At 43.1% G+C, this 21,793-nt stretch overlaps 1 protein-coding gene across 6 annotated transcripts in view; it reads left to right on the top strand.

The window, feature by feature from the left end:
- Positions 1-21,793, top strand: part of CSDE1 (cold shock domain containing E1) — a 118,502-nt gene that overhangs the window by 66,431 nt on the left and 30,278 nt on the right. For 3 of the 6 annotated variants that reach the window (XM_068269686.1, XM_068269685.1, XM_068269688.1), the window contains 7 exons: positions 9-32; positions 8,322-8,406; positions 10,567-10,695; positions 10,788-10,913; positions 12,232-12,444; positions 13,826-13,966; positions 17,843-17,965. In XM_068269686.1, coding sequence (XP_068125787.1) covers positions 9-32; positions 8,322-8,406; positions 10,567-10,695; positions 10,788-10,913; positions 12,232-12,444; positions 13,826-13,966; positions 17,843-17,965 — 841 coding nt within the window. The remainder of the gene's footprint in view (positions 1-8; positions 33-8,321; positions 8,407-10,566; positions 10,696-10,787; positions 10,914-12,231; positions 12,445-13,825; positions 13,967-17,842; positions 17,966-21,793) is intronic. The other 3 variants (XM_068269684.1, XM_068269683.1, XM_068269687.1) reach the window with 3 other exon arrangements.

Here is a 21,793-nt window from a genome sequence, read left to right on the forward strand (position 1 = left end):
TTTTTCAGAAAGGAGAACATACAGGTTCAAGAGTAGGTACCTCAGTTTCATACATACATCAATGTTTTAAGCAGTACAATGTAGTACAGTAGACATTATATGCATATTAAGTCATCAGATTTTAGCACGGACCCATGTCTGGCCCTAATCATGTGGAAATCACTTAAAGGAGCACTGTGGCGAAAAATTGTAAAATTTGAAATGTGGAAACGTATACAAATTAGAAGTTTTTTTTTTTGTTTTTTTTTTCCCAGCATAAAATAAGCCATAAATTACTTTTCCATGTTGCTGTCACTTACAGCAGGTAGTAGAAATTTGACAGAAATGACAGGTTTTGGACTAGCCCATCTTTTCATAGGTGATTTTCAGGGATTTATTTATTTTCAAAAGCACTTAGTGAATGGCAGTTGCTCTGCCCAACTGTAGCGAGCAAGGATGCTCGCCAGCATCATTATTTGAATCCTTTTTAGGGAATATCTTTATAGAGAAATAAAGCCTTGCTGAGAATTCCCTATGAAGAGATGGACTAGTCCAAAGCCTGTCGCTACTTTCAGATTTCTACTACCTACTGTAAGTGACAGCAACATAGGAGAAAAGTAATTTATGGCTCATTTTACTCTAGATAAAAGTACTTCTTGTCTGTTTGCAAATTTTAAATTTTACTTTTTTTTTTTTGCCACAGAGCCTCTTTAGTATATATTATGTTTTTTTGTTGTTTTTTTTTCCCCCATAAAAAGAAATTCCAGTTCAGAACCAGCATTAGCGGGTGGGAAGGTTTTACACAGATTATGCGTGTCTATCATTCATTGAATAAACACAACAATTCAATACCTATAAGAAAAGATGAGGGAAAGAAAAGCGAAGGGAAAATGAGAAGAGGTTCCCTCCCCATGTTAATAGCAAACTTAAAGAATCCCAGACCCATTCTTGGATATGTTACTCAGCTTGGGCCCATCTCAGGATAGGGTACACTAACGTGTCCTGAGTGAAACCCACTATGTTCTTGGCTTCCTGTGAGTCCCTAAATTGATCCAGCCTGCACACTTGAGGCTGTATCTAGTGCAGTAAGAGAGCGTGTCTTTATTTTGAATTAAGGTGTGAACAGATGTGCCTTTAATTTTTTTGATAAAGCTCATCTGTGTTGGTAAACAAAGGTAAAATATCCTTCTAAGGGTCAAATTCAGCATAGCGGCTTATTTGGACTACTTTAAAAAAAAAAGCCTTAAATCATTTCATATAGATTTGGAACACCCTGTACAAAGAGTACTTTACTGTACTAAAAGAGTACTTAAGGGTAAAATTACAGAGCATGTCAATGATCTGCCTTAATATGAACAGGGAAAAGGGGGGGGGGTGTCAGAGTTAAATACTAGCCTGACCTGACATTTTCAGGGCATTGATGACAATCCAACCCCCTTCCCCCTCCTCTTGGGAGTATGGCAGTGGCAATGTTTCCTGCCAGAGCTTTTTAGAAACCACCTCCACCTGCATGGCTGTTGTGGGCCTTGGCTACCTTGAAAAAAGATTGGCAGAGCCAAACTTGGAGGGCAGGCGGATTGATCACCTGTGTGGAGGGATGACGCTAGGAGAGATAAGTATTTAACCCTGTGGCCCCCCCCTTCTCCCTAAGTCCTCAATCATTTAGACAAAGCCTATCATGACGGGCTCTGTCATTTTAACCTTGCATATTCTTTAAAATACAAGCTTGATTATTCAACCGAACACTGGTGGCAGCTTATCATTAATCAGCAGGCTTTTCCTTTTCTTCACCTCTACTTTCCTTGTAAGACCAAATCGCCTCCCTGGCTGTGTCTCAGGGTTGTGTGGACAGAGAGGGGTACAGTTCCAACCTCTATGCACACTGATTTGCTAGTTTTTAGTCTAGTAGTTGCCTTCATATTTTTGTGACATGAGTTGTTTCGGGGGAAAAAAACCTACTATTGCTGGTACACAAGTGTGCAGATGTGTTGAAACTGATAAGGATTCTTAGTTTATAAATTTGTCATGGCATACCATACATTTAGCAATGGGCTGTTTAGAGTCTGTTTTATGCTTAAGAGATGGACGAGAGCTATGTATGATTATCATTCTGTTGTTGCAAATGTCTACAGCTTGTAAATGGACATTTAAGGAGTCTAAATCCTAGCTGTGTTTTTATTAGGGCCAATTCCAAGCTGCTTAAAATTTTGTCAACTGAGAACGATCAACTTACTGACCAGCCTTAGCAAGAGTCGCTGTGCTGGCAGAGCTTGCTGTAGTCTAGTGGTTGAGATTTTAAGATTCCCCTTAAAGAGGGATTAAACTAAGAAAAACGTGTTTTTACTGAATGTTATTAACCATACCGTTTGCATTTGTGCACAAGTATTGTCTGTTTACAAGTTTCAAGTTCCCAATTTACAGTTTATGTGCACTGAAAGCAGCCATTGTACTTTATTGCATAGCTGTATTCAGGGAGAATGTCTTCTCATGTGTACACTTGTGGCTTGTATTCAGCTGAGACGCATTGTTTTTCTTATCTGCTATTGCAATCACTTCCTCAAGTTTGGCAACTGTGCTAAGCTTCCCACTGAAGAAAGTACCGTTTAAATACATTCTCAGATAAAAATAGAGAATTGATTTTTATGCCTGATGGTTACTCTTTAACCACTTCCCGACCGCCGTATGTACAATTGGCGGCCGGGAAGTGCACCCCGCAAGGACCGCCGTATTGACAAATGGCGGCGGTCCTTGTAGGGGCATGGGCGGAGCGATCGCGTCATCCGTGACGCGATCCTCCGCCTCCGCCTGGCGCCGCTCACCCGCCGCAACATCCCGCCGGCCATACGGAAGCGCCGGCGGGATGTTAACCCGACGATCGCCGCATACAAAGTGTATAATACACTTTGTAATGTTTACAAAGTGTATTATACAGGCTGCCTCCTGCCCTGGTGGTCCCAGTGTCCGAGGGACCACCAGGGCAGGCTGCAGCCACCCTAGTCTGCACCAAGCACACTGTTTTTTTTTACCCCCTCTGCCCCAGATCGCCCACAGCACCCATCAGACCCCCCCCCCTGCCCACCCCCCAGACCCCTGTTTGCACCCAATCACCCATCAATCACTCCCTGTCACTATCTGTCAACGCTATTTTTTTTTTTTATCCCCCCCCCTGCTCCCTGCCCCCTCCTGATCACCCCCCACCCCTCAGATTCTCCCCAGACCCCCCCCCCCAGACCACCCCCCCCTGTTTACTGTATGCATCTATCCCCCTGATCACCTGTCAATCACCCATCAATCACCCATCAATCACCCCCTGTCACTGCCACCCATCAATCAGCCCCTAACCTGCCCCTTGCGGGCAATCTGATCACCCCCCCACACCAATAGATCGCCCGCAGATCCGACATCAGATCACCTCCCAAATCCATTGTTTACATCTATTCTCTCCTCTAAACACCCACTAATTACCCATCAATCACCCATCAATCACCCCCTATCACCACCTGTCACTTTTACCTATCAGATCAGACCCTAATCTGCCCCTTGCGGGCACCCAATCACCCGCCCACACGCTCAGATTGCCCTCTGACCCCCCCTTATCAATTCACCAGTGCATTAATTACATCTGTTCTTCCCTGTAATAACCCACTGATCACCTGTCAATCACCTGCCAATCACCTATCACCCATCAATCACCCCCTTCACAGCCACCCATCAATCAGCCGCTACCCTGCCCCTTGCGGGTAATCTGATCACCCACCCACACCATTAGATCGCCCGCAAACCTGCCGTCAGATTACCTCCCAAATGTATCGTTTACATCTGTTATCTTCTCTAAACACCCACTAATTACCCATCAATCACCCATCAATCACCCCCTATCACCACCTGTCACTGTTACCTATCAGATCAGACCCTAATCTGCCCCTTGCGGGCACCCAATCACCCGCCCACACGCTCAGATTGCCCTCAGACCCCCCCCTTATCAATTCGCCAGTGCATTAATTACATCTGTCCTTCCCTGTAATAACCCACTGATCACCTGTCAATCACCTGCCAATCACCTATCACCCATCAATCACCCCCTGTCACTGCCACCCAACAATCAGCCCCTAACCTGCCCCTTGCGGGCAATCTGATCACCCACCCACACAAATAGATCGCCCGCAGATCCGACATCAGATCACCACCCAAGCGCAGCGTTTACATCTATTCTCTCCTCTAAACACCCACTAATTACCCATCAATCACCCCCTATCACCACCTGTCACGGTTACCCATCAGATCAGACCCTAATCTGCCCCTTGCGGGCTCCCAATCACCCGCCTACACGCTCAGATTGCCCTCAGACCCCCCCTTATCAATTCGCCAGTGCAATATTTACATCTGTCCTTCCCTGTAATAACCCACTGATCACCTGTCATTCACCTGCCAATCACCTATCACCCATCAATCACCCCCTGTCACTGCCACCCATCAATCACCCCCTGTCACTGCCACCCATCAATCACCCGCTGTCACTGCCACCCATCAATCAGCCCCTAACCTGCCCCTTGCGGGCAAACTGATCACCCACCCACACCAATAGATCGCCCGCAGATCCGACATCAGATCACCACCCAAGCGCAGTGTTTCCATCTATTCTCTACCCTAAACACCCACTAATTACCCATCAATCACTCCCTGTCACTGCTACCTATCAGATTAGACCCCTATCTGCCCCTAGGGCACTCAATCACCCGCCCACACCCTCAGAATGCCCTCAGACCCCAGCCCTGATCACCTCGCCAGTGCATTGCTTGCATCTATTCCCCCCTCTAATCACACCTTGAGACACCCATCAATCACCTCCTGTCACCTCCTAGCACACCTACCCATCAGATCAGGCCCCAATTTGCCCCGTGTGGGCTCCTGATCACTCGGCCAAACCCTCAGATCCCCCTCAGACCCCCTTCCGATCACCTCCCCAGTGCATTGATTGCATCTATTTTCCCCTCTAACCACTCCCTGAGACACCCATCAATCACCTCCTGTCACCCCCCTAGCACTCCTATCCATCACATCAGGCCCAATACAACCTGTCATCTAAAAGGCCACCCTGCTTATGACCGGTTCCACAAAATTCGCCCCCTCATAGACCACCTGTCATCAAAATTTGCAGATGCTTATACCCCTGAACAGTCATTTTGAGACATTTGGTTTCCAGACTACTCACGGTTTTGGGCCTGTAAAATGCCAGGGCGGTATAGGAACCCCACAAGTGACCCCATTTTAGAAAGACACCCCAAGGTATTTTGTTAGGTGTATGACGAGTTCATAGAAGATTTTATTTTTTGTCAAAAGTTAGCGGAAATTAATTTTTATTGGTTTTTTTTTCACAAAGTGTCATTTTTCACTAACTTGTGACAAAAAATAAAATCTTCTATGAACTCGCCATACACCTAACAGAATACCTTGGGGTGTCTTCTTTCTAAAATGGGGTCACTTGTGGGGTTCCTATACTGCCCTGGCATTTTAGGGGCCCTAAACCGCGAGGAGTAGTCTTGAAAACAAATGCTTCAAAATGATCTGTGAATAGGACGTTGGGCCCCTTAGCGCACCTAGGCTGCAAAAAAGTGTCACATGTGGTACCGCCGTACTCAGGAAAAGTAGTATAATGTGTTTTGGGGTGTATTTTTACACATACCTATGCTGGGTGGGAGAAATTTCTATGTAAATGGACAATTGTGTGTAAAAAAATCAAACAATTGTCATTTACAGAGATATTTCTCCCACTTAGCATGGGTATGTGTAAAAATACACCCCAAAACGCATTATACTACTTCTCCTGAGTACAGCGGTACCACATGTGTGGCACTTTTTTACACCCTAAGTACGCTAAGGGGCCCAAAGTCCAATGAGTACCTTTAGGATTTCACAGGTCATTTTGCGACATTTGGTTTCAAGACTACTCCTCACGGTTTAGGGCCCCTAAAATGCCAGGGCAGTATAGGAACCCCACAAATGACCCCATTCTAGAAAGAAGACACCCAAAGGTATTCCGTACGGAGTATGGTGAGTTCATAGAAGATTTTATTTTTTGTCACAAGTTAGCGGAAAATGACACTTTGTGAAAAAAAACTATTAAAATCAATGTCCGCTAACTTGTGACAAAAAAATAAAAACTTCTATGAACTCACCATACTCCTAACGGAATACCTTGGGGTGTCTTCTTTCTAAAATGGGGTCATTAGTGGGGTTCCTATACTGCCCTGGCATTTTAGGGGCCCTAAACCGCGAGGAGTAGTCTTGAAACAAAAATGACCTGTGAAATCCTAAAGTTACTCATTGGACTTTGGGCCCCTTAGTGCAGTTAGGGTGCAAAAAAGTGCCACACATGTGGTATCGCCGTACTCGGGAGAAGTAGTATGTGTTTTGGGGTGTATTTTTACACATACCCATGCTGGGTGGGAGAAATACCTCTGTAAATGACAATCTTTTGATTTTTTTACACACAATTGTCCATTTACAGAGGTATTTCTCCCACCCAGCATGGGTATGTGTAAAAATACACCCCAAAACACATTGTACTACTTCTCCCGAGTATGGCGATACCACATGTGTGGCACTTTTTTGCACCCTAACTGCGCTAAAGGGCCCAAAGTCCAATGAGTACCTTTAGGATTTCACAGGTCATTTTGAGAAATTTCGTTTCAAGACTACTCCTCACGGTTTAGGGCCCCTAAAATGCCAGGGCAGTATAGGAACCCCACAAATGACCCCATTTTAGAAAGAAGACACCCCAAGGTATTCCGTTAGTAGTATGGCGAGTTCATAGAAGATTTTATTTTTTGTCACAAGTTAGCGGAAATTGATTTTAATTGTGTTTTTTCACAAAGTGTCTTTTCCGCTAACTTTTGACAAAAAATAAAATCTTCTATGAACTCACCATACTCCTAACGGAATACCTTGGGGTGTCTTCTTTCTAAAATGGGGTCATTTGTGGGGTTCCTATACTGCCCTGGCATTTTAGGGGCCCTAAACCGTGAGGAGTAGTCTTGAAACGAAATTTCTCAAAATGACCTGTGAAATCCTAAAGGTACTCATTGGACTTTGGGCCCTTTAGCGCAGTTAGGGTGCAAAAAAGTGCCACACATGTGGTATCGCCGTACTCAGGAGAAGTAGTATAATGTGTTTTGGGGTGTATTTTTACACATACCCATGCTGGGTGGGAGAAATACCTCTGTAAATGGACAATTGTGTGTTATAAAAATTAACAAATTGTCATTTACAGAGATATTTCTCCCACCCAGCATGGGTATGTGTAAAAATACACCCCAAAACACATTATACTACTTCTCCTGAGTACGGCAATACCACATGTGTGGCACTTTTTTGCAGCCTAACTGCGCTAAGGGGTCCAAAGTCCAATGAGCACCTTTAGGCTTTACAGGGGTGCTTACAATTTAGCACCCACCAAAATGTCAGGACAGTAAACACACCCCACAAATGACCCCATTTTGGAAAGTAGACCCTTCAAGGTATTCAGAGAGGGGCATGGTGAGTCCGTGGCAGATTTCATTTTTTTTTGGTCGCAAGTTAGAAGAAACGGAAACTTTTTTTTTTTTTTTTTCTCACAAAGTGTCATTTTCCGCTTACTTGTGACAAAAAATATCTTCTATGAACTCACTATGCCTCTCAGTGAATACTTTGGGATGTCTTCTTTCCAAAATGGGGTCATTTGGGGGGTATTTATACTATCCTGGAATTCTAGCCCCTCATGAAACATGACAGGGGGTCAGAAAAGTCAGAGATGCTTGAAAATGGGAAAATTCACTTTTTGCACCATAGTTTGTAAACGCTATAACTTTTACCCAAACCAATAAATATACACTGAATGGGGTTTTTTTTTATCAAAAACATGTTTGTCCACAGTTTTCGCGCTGCATGTATACAGAAATTTTACTTTATTTGAAAAATGTCAGCACAGAAAGTTAAAAAAATCATTTTTTTGCCAAAATTCATGTCTTTTTTGATGAATATAATAAAAAGTAAAAATCGCAGGAGCAATCAAATAGCACCAAAAGAAAGCTTTATTAGTGACAAGAAAAGGAGCCAAAATTCATTTAGGTGGTAGGTTGTATGAGCGAGCAATAAACCGTGAAAGCTGTAGTGGTCTGAATGGAAAAAAAGTGGCCGGTCCTTAAGGGGTAGAAAGCCCTAGGTCCTCAAGTGGTTAAGGATCATATTGTGATTTCAGAATTTTTAAGATTCAAATTCAGGTGTAGTTCAGCTTTAAATCGTATAGTGTTTCTAGTAGAGAAATGCTGCCTTTTTGGTCACAGCTAAATTTTCTTTTATTTCAGCACTGGCGCAGTAAGCGCACGAAATATTATGCTGCTTATGAAAAGGAAACAAATGCGTTGTCAGGGTGTTGTTTGTGCCATGAAGGTAAGTTTCTGAATAAATGTAGTAGTCAAACTGTTTGTAAAACCTGCTATCCTTTGGGGCCTGCCATGTATATTCTCACTAAATGTATGCTACTCATGATTGTTGCGCTATTTGAAGCTGAGTTAGGTACAGGGGCGTAACAATAGACCCTGCAAGGGATGCCTTGCCGGGGGGGGGGGGTGGCGCAGAATCCACAGGGGGGCCCGTGGGGGGAAAAGTTTGAGACTGACAACTAAGGGTAAGAGAGAACATATTCTGCTCTCCTACTATTATTGACTTCATGTGTCCACCACACAGATAAGGAATCGTACACACTTTGGAATTTGTACACTGCCCCTGCCCCCTAGGGTTTGTAAAAAAAAAAAAAAAAACCTATATCACTGCAGCAACGTTATGATGATTTCATGTACAATGTTACAAACAAAGGAGTCACAGGTTGAAAAGTTGTAGACTGACCCTTATTTAGCAATCTCTCAGAAGAGATTCCTAGATTCTTATCACACTGAGGCTAGTGACCATATGGTGTCTGATTACTGACACAGTGGAGTGGGTAAGATTGTTTGACTGTCGCTGCCTCATTGAGAGCTTGTTGTCGCATACGGAGTCCAAGATCCTGTAATAACAGTATCAAGTGACATTCTGAATGTTTTGCCAAATTTACAGTGAATACTATATCTTATGCTCAGCATGTCTTTGTTGTCCCTATAGCATGTGCTCTCATGTAGTAAAATAAGGCTGTGTGTATATGTATTTACTGGGAGAAGAGCTGTGACGAGGGACTTGTCTGCTGCAAGGGGTTGGAGGAAGCCCCGGGTAAGTAGATCTGGGAGTAGCATAGATTGCCTGACAGCTAAGTGTTTTATCTGCATGGGGAAAACACATTGGTCCTCCGTTTTCCTGTGCAGAAAGTGGGGGAGCATCGAAAGTTTTGCAGGGGGGCCCAGTAATGTCTAGTTACGCCCCTTGTTAGTTTGCCTGGGCACACAGAAAACCAGGGTAGAACTGCAGGATCTAATGCCATGTTGGTATCTAAAAGTGAAACTTCAATAAAGTAGGGCTTTCTGTTACGACCAAATGCTGGTGTTTTCCAATTGATTGAATAGCTCCTGAGCAAGAATTGCTGAGGGATATTAAGAGAGCTACATATTTAAGTAGCAAACAGTTGCCCATAAAACATATAAATATTTTGAAAGTAATGGATAAGCTGACTTTTTGAAGCCCAAAATCTTGGGTTTAAAGAGACTCTTAAGCCAGAAAAAAAATGCATTTTACTCACCTGGGGCTTCTACCAGCCCCCTGCAGCAGTCCTGTGCCCTCGCAGCCACTCACTAATCCTCTGGTCCCCCGCTGCCAGCTAGTTTCGTTTTTGCCAACAGGCCCGTCAGGACTGGCCACGCATAGCTTTTTCCGCATTCCCAACTGTAATTAGCGCTATTGCGGGCCGCAACGCGTACAAAAATAAGCATTGCCGCATTACGCATGCATAGAAATGCGGCAACGCATATTTTTGTACGCTTTGTGGCCCGCAATAGCGCTGATTACAGTCAGGAATGCGGAAAAAGCTACGCATGGCCAGTCCTGATGGGCCTGTCGGCAAAAACGAAACTAGCTGGCAGCGGGGGACCAGAGGATTAGTGAGCGGCTGCGAGGGCACAGGACTGCTGCAGGGGGCTGGTAGAAGCCCCAGGTGAGTAAAACTTTTTTTTTTTATTCTGACTTAATGTTCACTTTAAAAGGGGGGGTTGACTTCTCCACATATGATGGCCAAGAGTCGGGACCCTTGTATGCAGAGCTGGCGTTGGCGCATACTGCAGAAAGCATATCGATCTGTCCTTGCTCCAGCTAGCATCATTGCGTCTAGCAGGCATCTTCTGAATGGGCCACCAAAGCACTAGGCTTGCTGTGGCCACATGAGTGTTTTGCAGGAAGTTGCTTTAGACTGATCTCCCGTATGGTAGGCCTGTTTCCTTGCCTGCCTCTTGGGTCAAGTTGTCCTCCAGGAATGGAGAGTTGGGCATACTGGTAATGGTTTTTACAAGATGGCTCTACAGTTATTATTCATAATAGGCATAGTTTGGATAGTATTATGCAGTTTTTGTGCACACATTATTTTTAATTACATCTTTTTTTTTATTTTATTTATTTTTTTCTCCACCCCAGGAAGCCTTTGGGTTTATTGAAAGAGGAGATGTTGTAAAGGAAATATTCTTTCACTATAGTGAATTTAAAGGAGATCTTGAAGCCTTACAACCAGGTGATGATGTAGAGTTTACCATCAAGGACCGAAATGTATGTGCACCTTTTTCAGTTTACTCTTATTGCTTGTATCTTTGATCGCTTTTATCCAGAATGTGTATGAAAACTGTTCTTTTTCTTCCTAGGGTAAAGAAGTGGCAACTGATGTTAGGCTTTTACCTCAAGGGACTGTTATATTTGAGGATATTAGTATTGAACATTTCGAAGGAACTGTTACCAAAGTTATCCCTAAAGTAACCAACAAAAACCAGGTAATGAATTCCTTTATTTCTGTGCCGTTGTGACCTTCATTATTATCAGAAAACACAGTTTTTAAGTTCTGATCAATTTCATATTGTAAGTCAGTGATGAAATGATCTTCTTCTTTACTACTGGGTTGGAAGATATGTCTCAAATGGTGAAATAGGTGACAAAGCAAATCACAGCTGCTAGCATTTTTACCACTCTACTGAAAAGTGAGGAAAAGTTTTGTTCTACGGATTTATTTTCTTAGAGAACCTGAACTGAAAATTTAAAAGTCAAAATAAACATATACAAGTCATACTTGCCTCCTGTGTAGTCTACTCATCACTCTTTCTCCTCTCCTGCATCCTGTTTGTCCACTGTGATTAATGGAATTCTCTGCCCTCCATTGTGAAAATGTCCACTGCCCCATAACAGCTTCCTGGTCATAACTCTGTTAAACTGTAATATTGCCCACTGAGCCATAGGGAAACATGGGCATTACCTTGCACTTTCAGTTGTAACTGACAGCAGCTGATATAACTGACAGCAACTGGTATATTTCAATTCTGACAAAATATTGTCAGAATTGGAAGGGATCACTGTAAGAAGAAAACGGCGAGCTTCTGAAAGGAACTGAGGGTGAGGTAAATATGTAATATTCATTTGCAGCTACGTCATGTGTTTAAAATAATTTTACTCAGTTCAGGTTCCCTTTAGGCCTCTTGCACACTGCATGCATTTCAGATTCCGATTCCGCTTTTTAATCTGTTTTTACATCCGATTCCGATTCAGATTTTTAATCTTAACTGCATGCTGCGTTTTTTGATCCGTTTTTCTGTTGAATGTATTCAAGGAAAATCGGAAACGGAATCTGAATCGGAAAACGGATTTGCAGTGTGCAGGGAGCCTTAAGTATGATTGATTTTAAACTGACTGGTAACAGGATTCCTGGCAACCAGCACAGCAGTCAGTTTTCCTGAGCTCTAAGGCAGGCGTCACACTGGGATGGGGGCTGCGCTTTTCTGCAATTCAAAAATGCACATAATGTATCTCTATGGGGCAACTGCGTGTGTATTTTTGTAGTGTGTTTTCATTCAGCTTTTAGAACAGAGTACGTGCACAACTTTATCAGGAGTGTTTGTCAATTGCAGTAGATTCACACATTATGCATTCAGATGAGACAGAACGCATTACAAATGCATCTCAAATGCTCTTGAAACTGCAGCAGCAGAAAAAACACGAGTTTGCGGTTTTTCAAGTGTGACCCATGCCTAAGGGTACAAATTTTGGTTGTAATACCTCCACTCCTCAAAATTTCAAGTTAAATATCTTTTCCTCCTCTAGAATGATCCCCTTCCAGGACGCATAAAGGTTGATTTTGTTATTCCAAAAGAACTTCCTTTTGGGGATAAAGATACGAAGTCTAAAGTGACCCTATTGGAAGGAGATCATGTGCGCTTCAACATCTCAACAGACCGGAGGGACAAACTGGAGCGCGCCACAAATATTGAAGTTCTGTCTGACACGTTCCAGTTTACAGATGAGTCCCGAGAAATGGTTTGTATTTTTAAAGGAATTTTTTTTTTTTTAAGAAATGCATGATCATTCTGAAAACCATTTTAACCATTTACTTGCAAGGACTGAGTAACCAGTGCTTGTGTATATGCCTTCAGCATTTGCCACATCTTTAGGTTACTATTAAAATGTATACTCCTGAGTTATCAGGGCGTTATCTGCGTGGGTTTTGCATACAGATAATTCCCTGCTTACACACGACACTGTCATGCATACAAAATTGTCCATGTACAAAACATACAGTACTGTTATTCTTGCATATTTTTGTTACATGTTACAGTATTGTATAAACTGTTTTAAAGGACCACTATCGAGGGAAAAAAAAGTAGGCAATTAAAACTTGACAGGTTTTGGGCCAGTCCATCTCATGGTGGATTATTAGTGTTATTTCTTTTCAGCAGCATTTCCTGAACAGCAGTTTTAACTGCCATAAAAAAACAGCCAGCCTCCCTACTCGCACACTATTTCGTCAGTTAGACTTTGCAACTTCTGTTCAGGAAATGCTGTTGAAAGCAAAGAATACCTTGAGAATCCCCCATGAGGAGATGGACTGGCTCAAAACCTGTCGGTTCTGTCAGATTTTAACTGCCTACTTTTTATCACAATAATGGTCCTTTTAAGTAGTTTATATTAAATTAAATGCACATAGAAAACCAAAAAAAATTGTTTATACTATGTTTCCTAATCCAGAGTTGTCCAAAAGTGAATAATTTATCCACATTTTAATTAACATGACTCAACATTCAAATTCTACTTAAAACCTCCTTGAACATAACTTGTTTATAAGCAGAGGCCTGCCTGTAGGTAAATCTTACAACTGTTGATCAGAAACATTTCAGGGTTGCCAAATCTGAAGGGTGTCCATAGTACAAGTTTTAATCCACTGCTGGCATTTTCAGCAACTGCACATGATTTGTAGTGGTTTTAAACTTTTTCTGTGTGAAACATAGAACTTAAAGTGGCCATACACTTATAGATTTACAGCAGATTCGACCATCAGATTTGTCAGATGCCTGTAAAGTCGATTCTGACAGGAATCTATCTGATGTGCCACACACTAGGAACAGATTTCTAAAATTTCAGAATTAAATCTATTGGACTTATATTGAAAATCTATGTAAATGCATTATTGGACCATTAGATGCAATGCAACTCTATGGGCCATCGATCTGCTGCCAGCAGCAGATCAACATAGATTTTCCATCCTGTCAAAACAAAATGATCGAAATTGATCACCAATTGATTTTCGATCGATCAATTGAGCAAAGGCTGAAATCGACCAGTGTATAGGCCCCTTTATACATTAAAGGTGGATGTTGTTGAAGCAAGTTTGTGTTTATATCGCTGTTGCATCTATTCACAGGGTGTAATCGCAGCAATGAGGGACGGATTTGGTTTCATTAAATGTGTTGACCGGGATGCCAGAATGTTCTTTCACTTCAGTGAAGTCTTGGATGGAAATCAGCTCCACATTTCAGATGAAGTTGAGTTTACTGTAGTCCCTGTAAGTATCCAGAGTAATGTTGGCTGTTTACTTTGGTGTGCTTCTCTCTTGCACATTCTTAAAGCACACCTGAAGTGAGGGATATAGGCTGCCATATTTCCTTTTATGCAATACATACCAGTTGCCTTGCTGATCCTCTGCATCCAAAAATTCATTCCCCTGAGCAAACGTGCTGATCAGGTGTTTGATTGAATTTTGACTAGCTGCATCCTTGTTTCAGATGTGATTCAGACACTACTGCAGCCAAAGAGATCAGGATGCCTGGCAACTGGTTTTGACAAGACACATTTTATATTGCGCTTTTCTCCTGGCGGGCGCAAAGTGCATCTGGGCAGCCACTTAGGGCGTGCTTCATGGACGAAACAGGGACTTAAGGGAGCCTTGCCTTTACTGTGTTACTGACTGGCTTGAGCCAGGATTTGAATTCTGGTCAAAGGTGCAAATCCTACATCAAAGAATAACCTTAACAGTACACTATGCAGGAAATAAATATGGCAGCCTACATATCACTCTCAGCTCAGTTGTACTTAAAACCTGGTTGCTGTTTATTTAAATTCTCAAACCAAACATTGGCCAGGAACAACCAGCTGCTTCTTCCCTTTTCTTATCTGTTTCTGCAAATGTGAAAGTTAAAAACAAAATGTAAAATGCCAATCAAATCTAAAAGCAAACGGTTACCATTATGCTTAGGGCTCTATTCATAAAACATTTGCGGTAAAAAAAAATCTTGGAGGGAAAACACTGCATTGGTATTTAAGACTTTTGTGTGCTAATTCATAAAAATGTTTACACTTGCGATAATGGGTGGGGAGAATTCCTGCACTAAACTGGTGGTGCTGCTGAGTTGTTATATTTGCTGCTTTGAGTTGATACATTTTCTCCTGCAGAGACAGTGTTAGTATAAAGGAGGCAGCCCCCGCATCCCTTTACATGTGCATTTTTCTGCTTCTCCTCCTGAATCTGCGCTGAATCTGTCTATTAGTCTTCCTAAACAATCTATTTAATTGCTGCAGCTTAGAAGTTCCAGAAATGTTACACATGCAGGCTTTCTGATGTGAAATTTATCTGAAAACAGGTACCCAAGGGGTTAAAAAAAACACAGCCTTGGTATTCCGGAATGCCTTGTCTGCTCTCCTCTCAGGGCCCGTTTCCACTAGGGCGAAGGATCCGCATACCTAATGTTAGTGGATGGGGCTGTTCCCACCTGTGCGGCGTGCGGGAGCGATTTGGCAGCGGGCCAAATCTGCACGACGGGACCCGCAGAATTCGCCTGCGTCGGGAATCCGTGCGAATCGCCGCTAATGTATTTAATAGTAAAAACGCATGCGTTTGTTACATGCGTTTTTACCCGCGATTTCGCGTGCGATTTCGCACCTTTTCAATGTTATTTTGCCCTGGCAGTGTCATGGTTAATTTCGCATGGCACCCTGCCATGCGAAATCGCACGCGAAATCGCGGGTAAAAACTCATGCGGAAACGCATCCGCATGCGTTTTTACAAGCGTCGGAATGCGGCCGAAATCGCGTCGCACTAGTGGAAACGGGCCCTCACTGTAGCTGCCTGGGAGGTCTGTCTCTCCATTAGCTTGCTTGTTACAGCTGGCTTATCGCCTTATCTTAACAGCCGGGTTTCTCCGGAATTCTGCCTGCTCTAATCTTTATGAATTAACCTTCAGTGACGTGTTGTGGTGGTCTCCGCACAAGGCAGTAATTTCCCGCACTGCACAGGAATGTCAGATTTTCATGCGGAAACTGCCTTTATGAATGCCCACTTTGCTAAATGGTCGGGAAAGTCAGCTGTTTTGAGCGGAAAACTTGCGGTAAAGTTTTATGAATAGAGCCCTTAGTCTTTTCAGTTTCTTTGTTTCTAACTGTCTAAACAGAAATCTGTGAACCGCTTTCCTTCTCTGTACTGTATACCAAATCACTTTGAAATAAGCGCTTCATCCATGATTTTGCCACCCTGAAGAAATCTGTGATTTCAATGTTTGCCTACTTGTTAGTTAAAGGGAAACTGAAGTGAGAGGGATATGGAGGCTGCCATGTTTCCTTTCAAACAATGCCATTTGCCTGGCATCTTGCAGATCTTTGCCTGCAGTAGTGTCTGAATCGCACACCTGAAAAAGTGGCGAGTTCAAACACCTGAACTGCATGCTTGTCCAGGGTCTATAGCTAAAAGGGCTGCCAGGAAATGTGCATGGTTTAGAAGTAAATATGGCAGCCTCCATATACCTCTTGCTTCAGATTTCTGAAAAGCTAACTTCTTGATCACTTGCTTCATGCACAACCTTCTACCCCAATCAGCACATGATTTCTGCAGTTTTTAAGCCCTCCTGATGTGCAGAGATTGTGTCGCTCACAGCCATAATGCCTCGTACACACACTTGACTAGCGTCGGCCAGAACGAAAAGGAATGACTGTTCAGCTTAGTATTGTTGAAAAGTACAACGGTTAATGTCCATGTAACCGATCCAACCTGGCAGATCTGCTTTGACGTTAATCCAATGCTAGTCGTTCAAAATTCATTCATCTTAGATAAATGATCTACCTCACGTGTTGCTAGTTTCGTACTTGTGAGTCCTCAGTTTTAAGCTTCTGCTGACAGTTTGGTAGACAGCAGTTGTATTTTTCCTTTATTTTAAACAGCTATGTTGCTGTCAGACCTCATTTGCCGCAATATCGGTGGGCATGGCTTGTTTCCCAGGCGAGCAGTTAAATGTATCTTTACTTACCTGGGGCTTGTTCCAGCCCCTAGAAGTAATTTGTCTCGTTACAGCTCTTATCTTCTCCGGGGTCCCACTGGCAACCTCTAAGGATTGCCAACCGCGAGTGGTCAGTGTCTTCTGGGCATGCATTGCACGAGAACGCACCCATGTCCGGCACAGTACGCTGCCAATGAAGTGGGCAGGTGCTTGCATGCATAAAGTGCCTACTCATCGGGAGGTCACGATCCTTAGAGGCTGCCAGGTTGACCCCGGGGAAGACCGGAGCTATAGCAAGGGATACAAATTACTTCTAGGGGCTAGAAGAAGCCCCAGGTTAGTAAAAAATAGATTTAATTGCTTATCCCGGATATCCGTTAAGGGTAGGGGAGAGCCAGAAGCTTGCAGACCCATTACAGTGCTGGTGTACGCTGTAGACTGCTGTCAGCAAGTTTTTTTTTTTTGTTTGTTTTTTTTCAGAAGACTGCAGACCTCTTCAGTAGACCAAAATCAGTAGTGAATTATAACTCGAATTCTGGTCAGTGAGCAATATGCAGCTAATGCTCCATTTTTAAATGTGCACTAATGACTAAAAAATAACCTTTTAGAGGGTGCTCCCCCTTTTTTTCTTTTTATGTAGCTGTTTGGAAATGTTTCTAATTTACTTATGTGGGAATTAGGAATGTGCTGTGTACTTGCTAGGCACATTTTTTTAGCATCTTGCAGCTATCATTTGCTATGTATGGAAAAGTGGATATTGGCTTCCATAAATTGCAAAAATAATTTCTGCCAGGATAGAAGCATCTGACTGCACCAGTACAAACTTGTGTAATTCAGTAACTTTTAGTCTGTTAAAATTCTTACAATGGGTGTGCGCACACCACTGTAGTCATGCAACCACTATTTTACTGACTTTTCTGCCAACTTCCTGTGACCCACGGTAAAGGTTGCAGATGTTCGCCAATCTTCCTACATCTATCAGCATTTGCAGTGCTTATGAAATCTAACATCTGATTTTACCTATTAGGATGCAACGTCTAGCACAGCAAGTAAGAGTGAACCTATGCTACCACTACTTTATGCCTTATTATACATGTAACTAAAGAAAATTGACATTGTCCTCCTGGAAAGGAAGGGAATAAAATTTGGGGATTTACAAATACTTTAACATACAGGTGATCTCCGACGTAAGAACAACCCGCCGTTATGAACGTCGCTCCGGGCATGAAGACGTCACAAATGCGGCGGGGACTGAAACCTCGGAGAACATTCCGGAGTGGCGTGGGACAGCGTCAGAGGTGAGCAAACGGCACTGGAGGATTTGAAGAAACCTGGGGATGGAAAAAGGCATAAAGGGGCTAGGATGAGGTACAGAGGGGCACAGGGATGAAAAGTATGAGGAGGAGGCACAGAACAGAAGGCACTAAGGGCCATGGGGATGTGAAAAGGCATAAAAAGGGGTAAAGAAAGGGGTCAGAGGTGACAGTGTCCTGACTTACAATTACAAATTCATGTTAAGAATGAACATTTCTTTCTTTAAGAATTTCTCCTTCTTTATCAGTGGTCTACTTTACACCTGCAGGCAAAAAAGTGAGGCAGAATTGCTCTTTTAAGGCCCATACACACGTCCGTTTTTTGCGAACGACAGGTCGTTTGAACGTCCGGTCCGCCCGCTAAATCGGGCGTGTGTACAGACTGTCGTTTGCGTGAACGACGGTCTGTACACACGCCCGATTTAGCGGGCGAACGACGGGACGCAAAAACCGGACGTGTGTATGGGCTTTTGGGCTAAGTCTGATAAGATATCATCATTGTTCTTTTTATCATGCAGTCCTGAAATCTTGACTGTTCTATAATCTGCTGTTTGATATTAGTTGCTGACCTTTTCTCCTTTTGAAGGAAACCTGAGAATAAAAGTGTGTGTGTGTAAACGAATTTAATGTGTAGTATGGATAATAAATAGAACATTAGTTGCAAAAAACTCATATTTTCAGTTATTTAGCTTTATTTATAACCCTGCATTTGACAGTTTTCAGTTTAGAATCCACACTGTATTTTAAGCTGTAAAACAAAGCAGAAGTAATGACCTTTCCCTTTAACAGTTTGCTGTTTAAGCTTTTAAGAAAACGACTGAGTTGGACCAAGTTGATGGACTAGCTCAGAGAAGATCTTTTGCATAAATAATTCGAGTTTTTTTCGTATTCAGTTTTTGCTTAAACTCTTTTGCTGGAAAATACTTTCTTCTTTACTGTTAATGTTCTGTTTATTATCCATACTGCATCTAAAATTCATTCTCAAATGTTTAAAGATGATTTGCTTTAACCACTTTGCATCCAGACCTTTTTTCCCACTTATGGACCAGAGCAGTTTTGACAGTTTAGCTATGTCCTTATTTAATCAGAAATAACTTTATCCCTACTTACGACACAAATGAAATATATATTGTTTTTTCAAGACAAACTCTGCTTTCATTGAATGCCATTTTTTTCCATCGGACAATTTTTGTTTTCTATGAATTTTAATGGGAAAACAAAAAAATAGAAAACATTTATTTCTCAGTTTTACCAATTTCAGTTTAAAAATAAAAAGTGCTACTGTAGATAAACACAAATTTTGTTTGGCTATTCTTACTGCTTATCACAAAACTTAGATTGTTATTTTTTCACTATGAAATGAAAGTATTTTTAATAGTAAAAATCAATCTCATTAGCTCAGAAAACCTATATTCCCATTCACCAGATAGTGCTGGAAATATGCACAGGAGCAAGCCCAATCCTGCACAGCACTGCTTCTGCTACAAGACTTATATCTACTGACTTGTGGCTTAGATGAAGTCACAGAGGACGTAGATCTACTGACTTGTGGATAAAGTGGTTAAGCTGGAAATAGACATGCAGATTTTGTTTGCTGAAATTATTTGAGTGAGTGGAAGCTGCTGGGCAGTAAAAGTTCATGATGATTTGTTTTGGCCGAGCACCATGTACTTGCCTATGCAGAGGTGCTTTGAAAGGACAGGTGCTCAACTCCTCCCTTCCCTACTCTTCTCTCCCTCCCCCTCTTCCCTCATCCTACCCCTTCCTCCCCCACAGTGCCTAGAAGCTTGCTATCTGCTGAAAATATCTGGCCTGACTGCTTCCTGGAAACTGGTAGCTCAAATGATCATCATGGTTTTCACTGTTAAAGCGGATCCGAGATGAAAAACTAAATATAACAAGTGACTTGTCTATATATCTTATCTAAAGTTTAGATAGTTTACACAGCAAATCTATCTTCAAACAGCTTCAACAGTATATTAATATTTTTTTACTGTGATACAATGGGAGCAGACATGTTTTCTGCTTGTCACTATTACACAATCACACACACAGGCAAGCTTATCTGTATCTAGGCATGCTAATCTGCATATTCTGTGAAAACTCCACTCTTATCTCCTCCATTACACAGGCAACTGATCTGTATCTGCACTGCAGCTCTCAGATTGTGAAAACTCTGCCTCTGAAATCTATAGCTAGTAACACCTTTTTCACCTGCCCAGACTGAAATCCCACAATCCTTTGCAAGCGCCAAGGCACTCTGGAGAAGCTGTGGGTGTGGTTTATTTAGTTTATAGGAAATTAGGTTATTAAAACAAAACAAGTATTTGGCTTGAGGAATGCCCTATAAACTACATGTAAGGAACACAATTATGCAATGAGTAAAAGTTCATCTCGGATCCACTTTAAGTTTCTTTTCATGCTTACAAAGACTAGTGAGGATGCACTACTAGGATCAGCAGAGTCAGGGCCGGATTTAACGTCCCTGACTGTATGCAGAGCAAAGACCCTGAATGTGAGCAGAGGGTGCGTGCTGCTACTGCACTCACCACGGGGCTGCAGGATGCCTATCAGGTCTCTGCCGTCTTCAGTCTGGCAGCCCCACAGCCAGTGACCCCAGTGGCCATTACAGCAGCTCTGAACTTGCACGGGAAGGCATCGGCAGGGAAGCTGCATGCATTGGCTTTTTTTTTCTCTCGCTTCTCTGGCTGCAGAAAACCATCAGTAGCTGAATCTCATGCATGCAGCGTACACTATTAATGAGAGAACACTGACAGGATGACTGGTGGCAGGCACACCAGCGTTCACATTGCCCGTAATGCACTGCAGGGCTGCTGTGTGACCTAGCCTTCCTGGCTCATGGATGGATGGAGGGAGTCAGCCTGTGCTGTTTAGGGAAAGGCAAAGAGAATGACCTCCCCCTCCTAGTCCCATAAAGTTAACACGGCTCGTGGCACAAAGGACGGCTGAGAGGTCATGTGCTGGCTGCTGTCAGCAGAAGACAAACGTCTCCTTATCTGATCATACTCAGTGCGTGTGTACTGTGCATCTACAGTGTGTATGCATGTGTGTACTGTGCATCTACAGTGTGTATGCATGTGTACTGTGCACCTGCAGTATGTGTGGTGGTTTTGTGTGTACTGTGCACCTGCAGTGTGTGCGTGCGTGAACTGTGCGTACTGTGCATCTGCCGTGTGTTGTGTGTGTACTTTGCCCTGCAGTGTTTGTGTGTGTATGTACCATGCATCTGCTGTGTATGCGTGTGTGTGGACTGTGTATCTGAAGTTTTTGTGTCTACTGTGCATCTGCAGTGTGTGTATGTATATAAGGTGTCTTATGTGATTATCCATTGTAGGTGTGTATACATTATATGGGGGTGTGATTGATGTTTGGGAAGGGGCAAGCTTCAGCATCCCTGCCTTGGGTGATAGGTGACCTTGCCCCAGCCCTGGTAAGGAACCAGCCAGCTGCCTGACGTCCAGGTCTCTCCAGAGTCCAGTCGCTCACGCAGCCCTAAAAAACAAAACCCTCCTATCTCCTTAGTGACTCTCGGGCTCCAGCCAGCCAGGGTCCACTAAAGACCTGAACCTTTAGCGCTAGGCCTCCCCCTCCAGCAAGAGCCAACCAGTACGAGGCCTGAGGTATGCAGCCAGAGCCTGCCAGCCCACTACCACCAGCCACGCCTCCGGGCAGCCTGAGTCCACCACCAGGCCATCAGCCTCAGCCCACCAAGAAAGAAAATGGGTGTGAATTGGGTGGGCCTGTGTTGAGGGGCGGAGTTTAGGGCGCTAGGACCTCCAAGCTCCAGAGGTG

Source organism: Hyperolius riggenbachi, chromosome 2 (genome assembly GCF_040937935.1).
Source record: "Hyperolius riggenbachi isolate aHypRig1 chromosome 2, aHypRig1.pri, whole genome shotgun sequence".
Lineage (NCBI taxonomy): Eukaryota > Metazoa > Chordata > Amphibia > Anura > Hyperoliidae > Hyperolius > Hyperolius riggenbachi.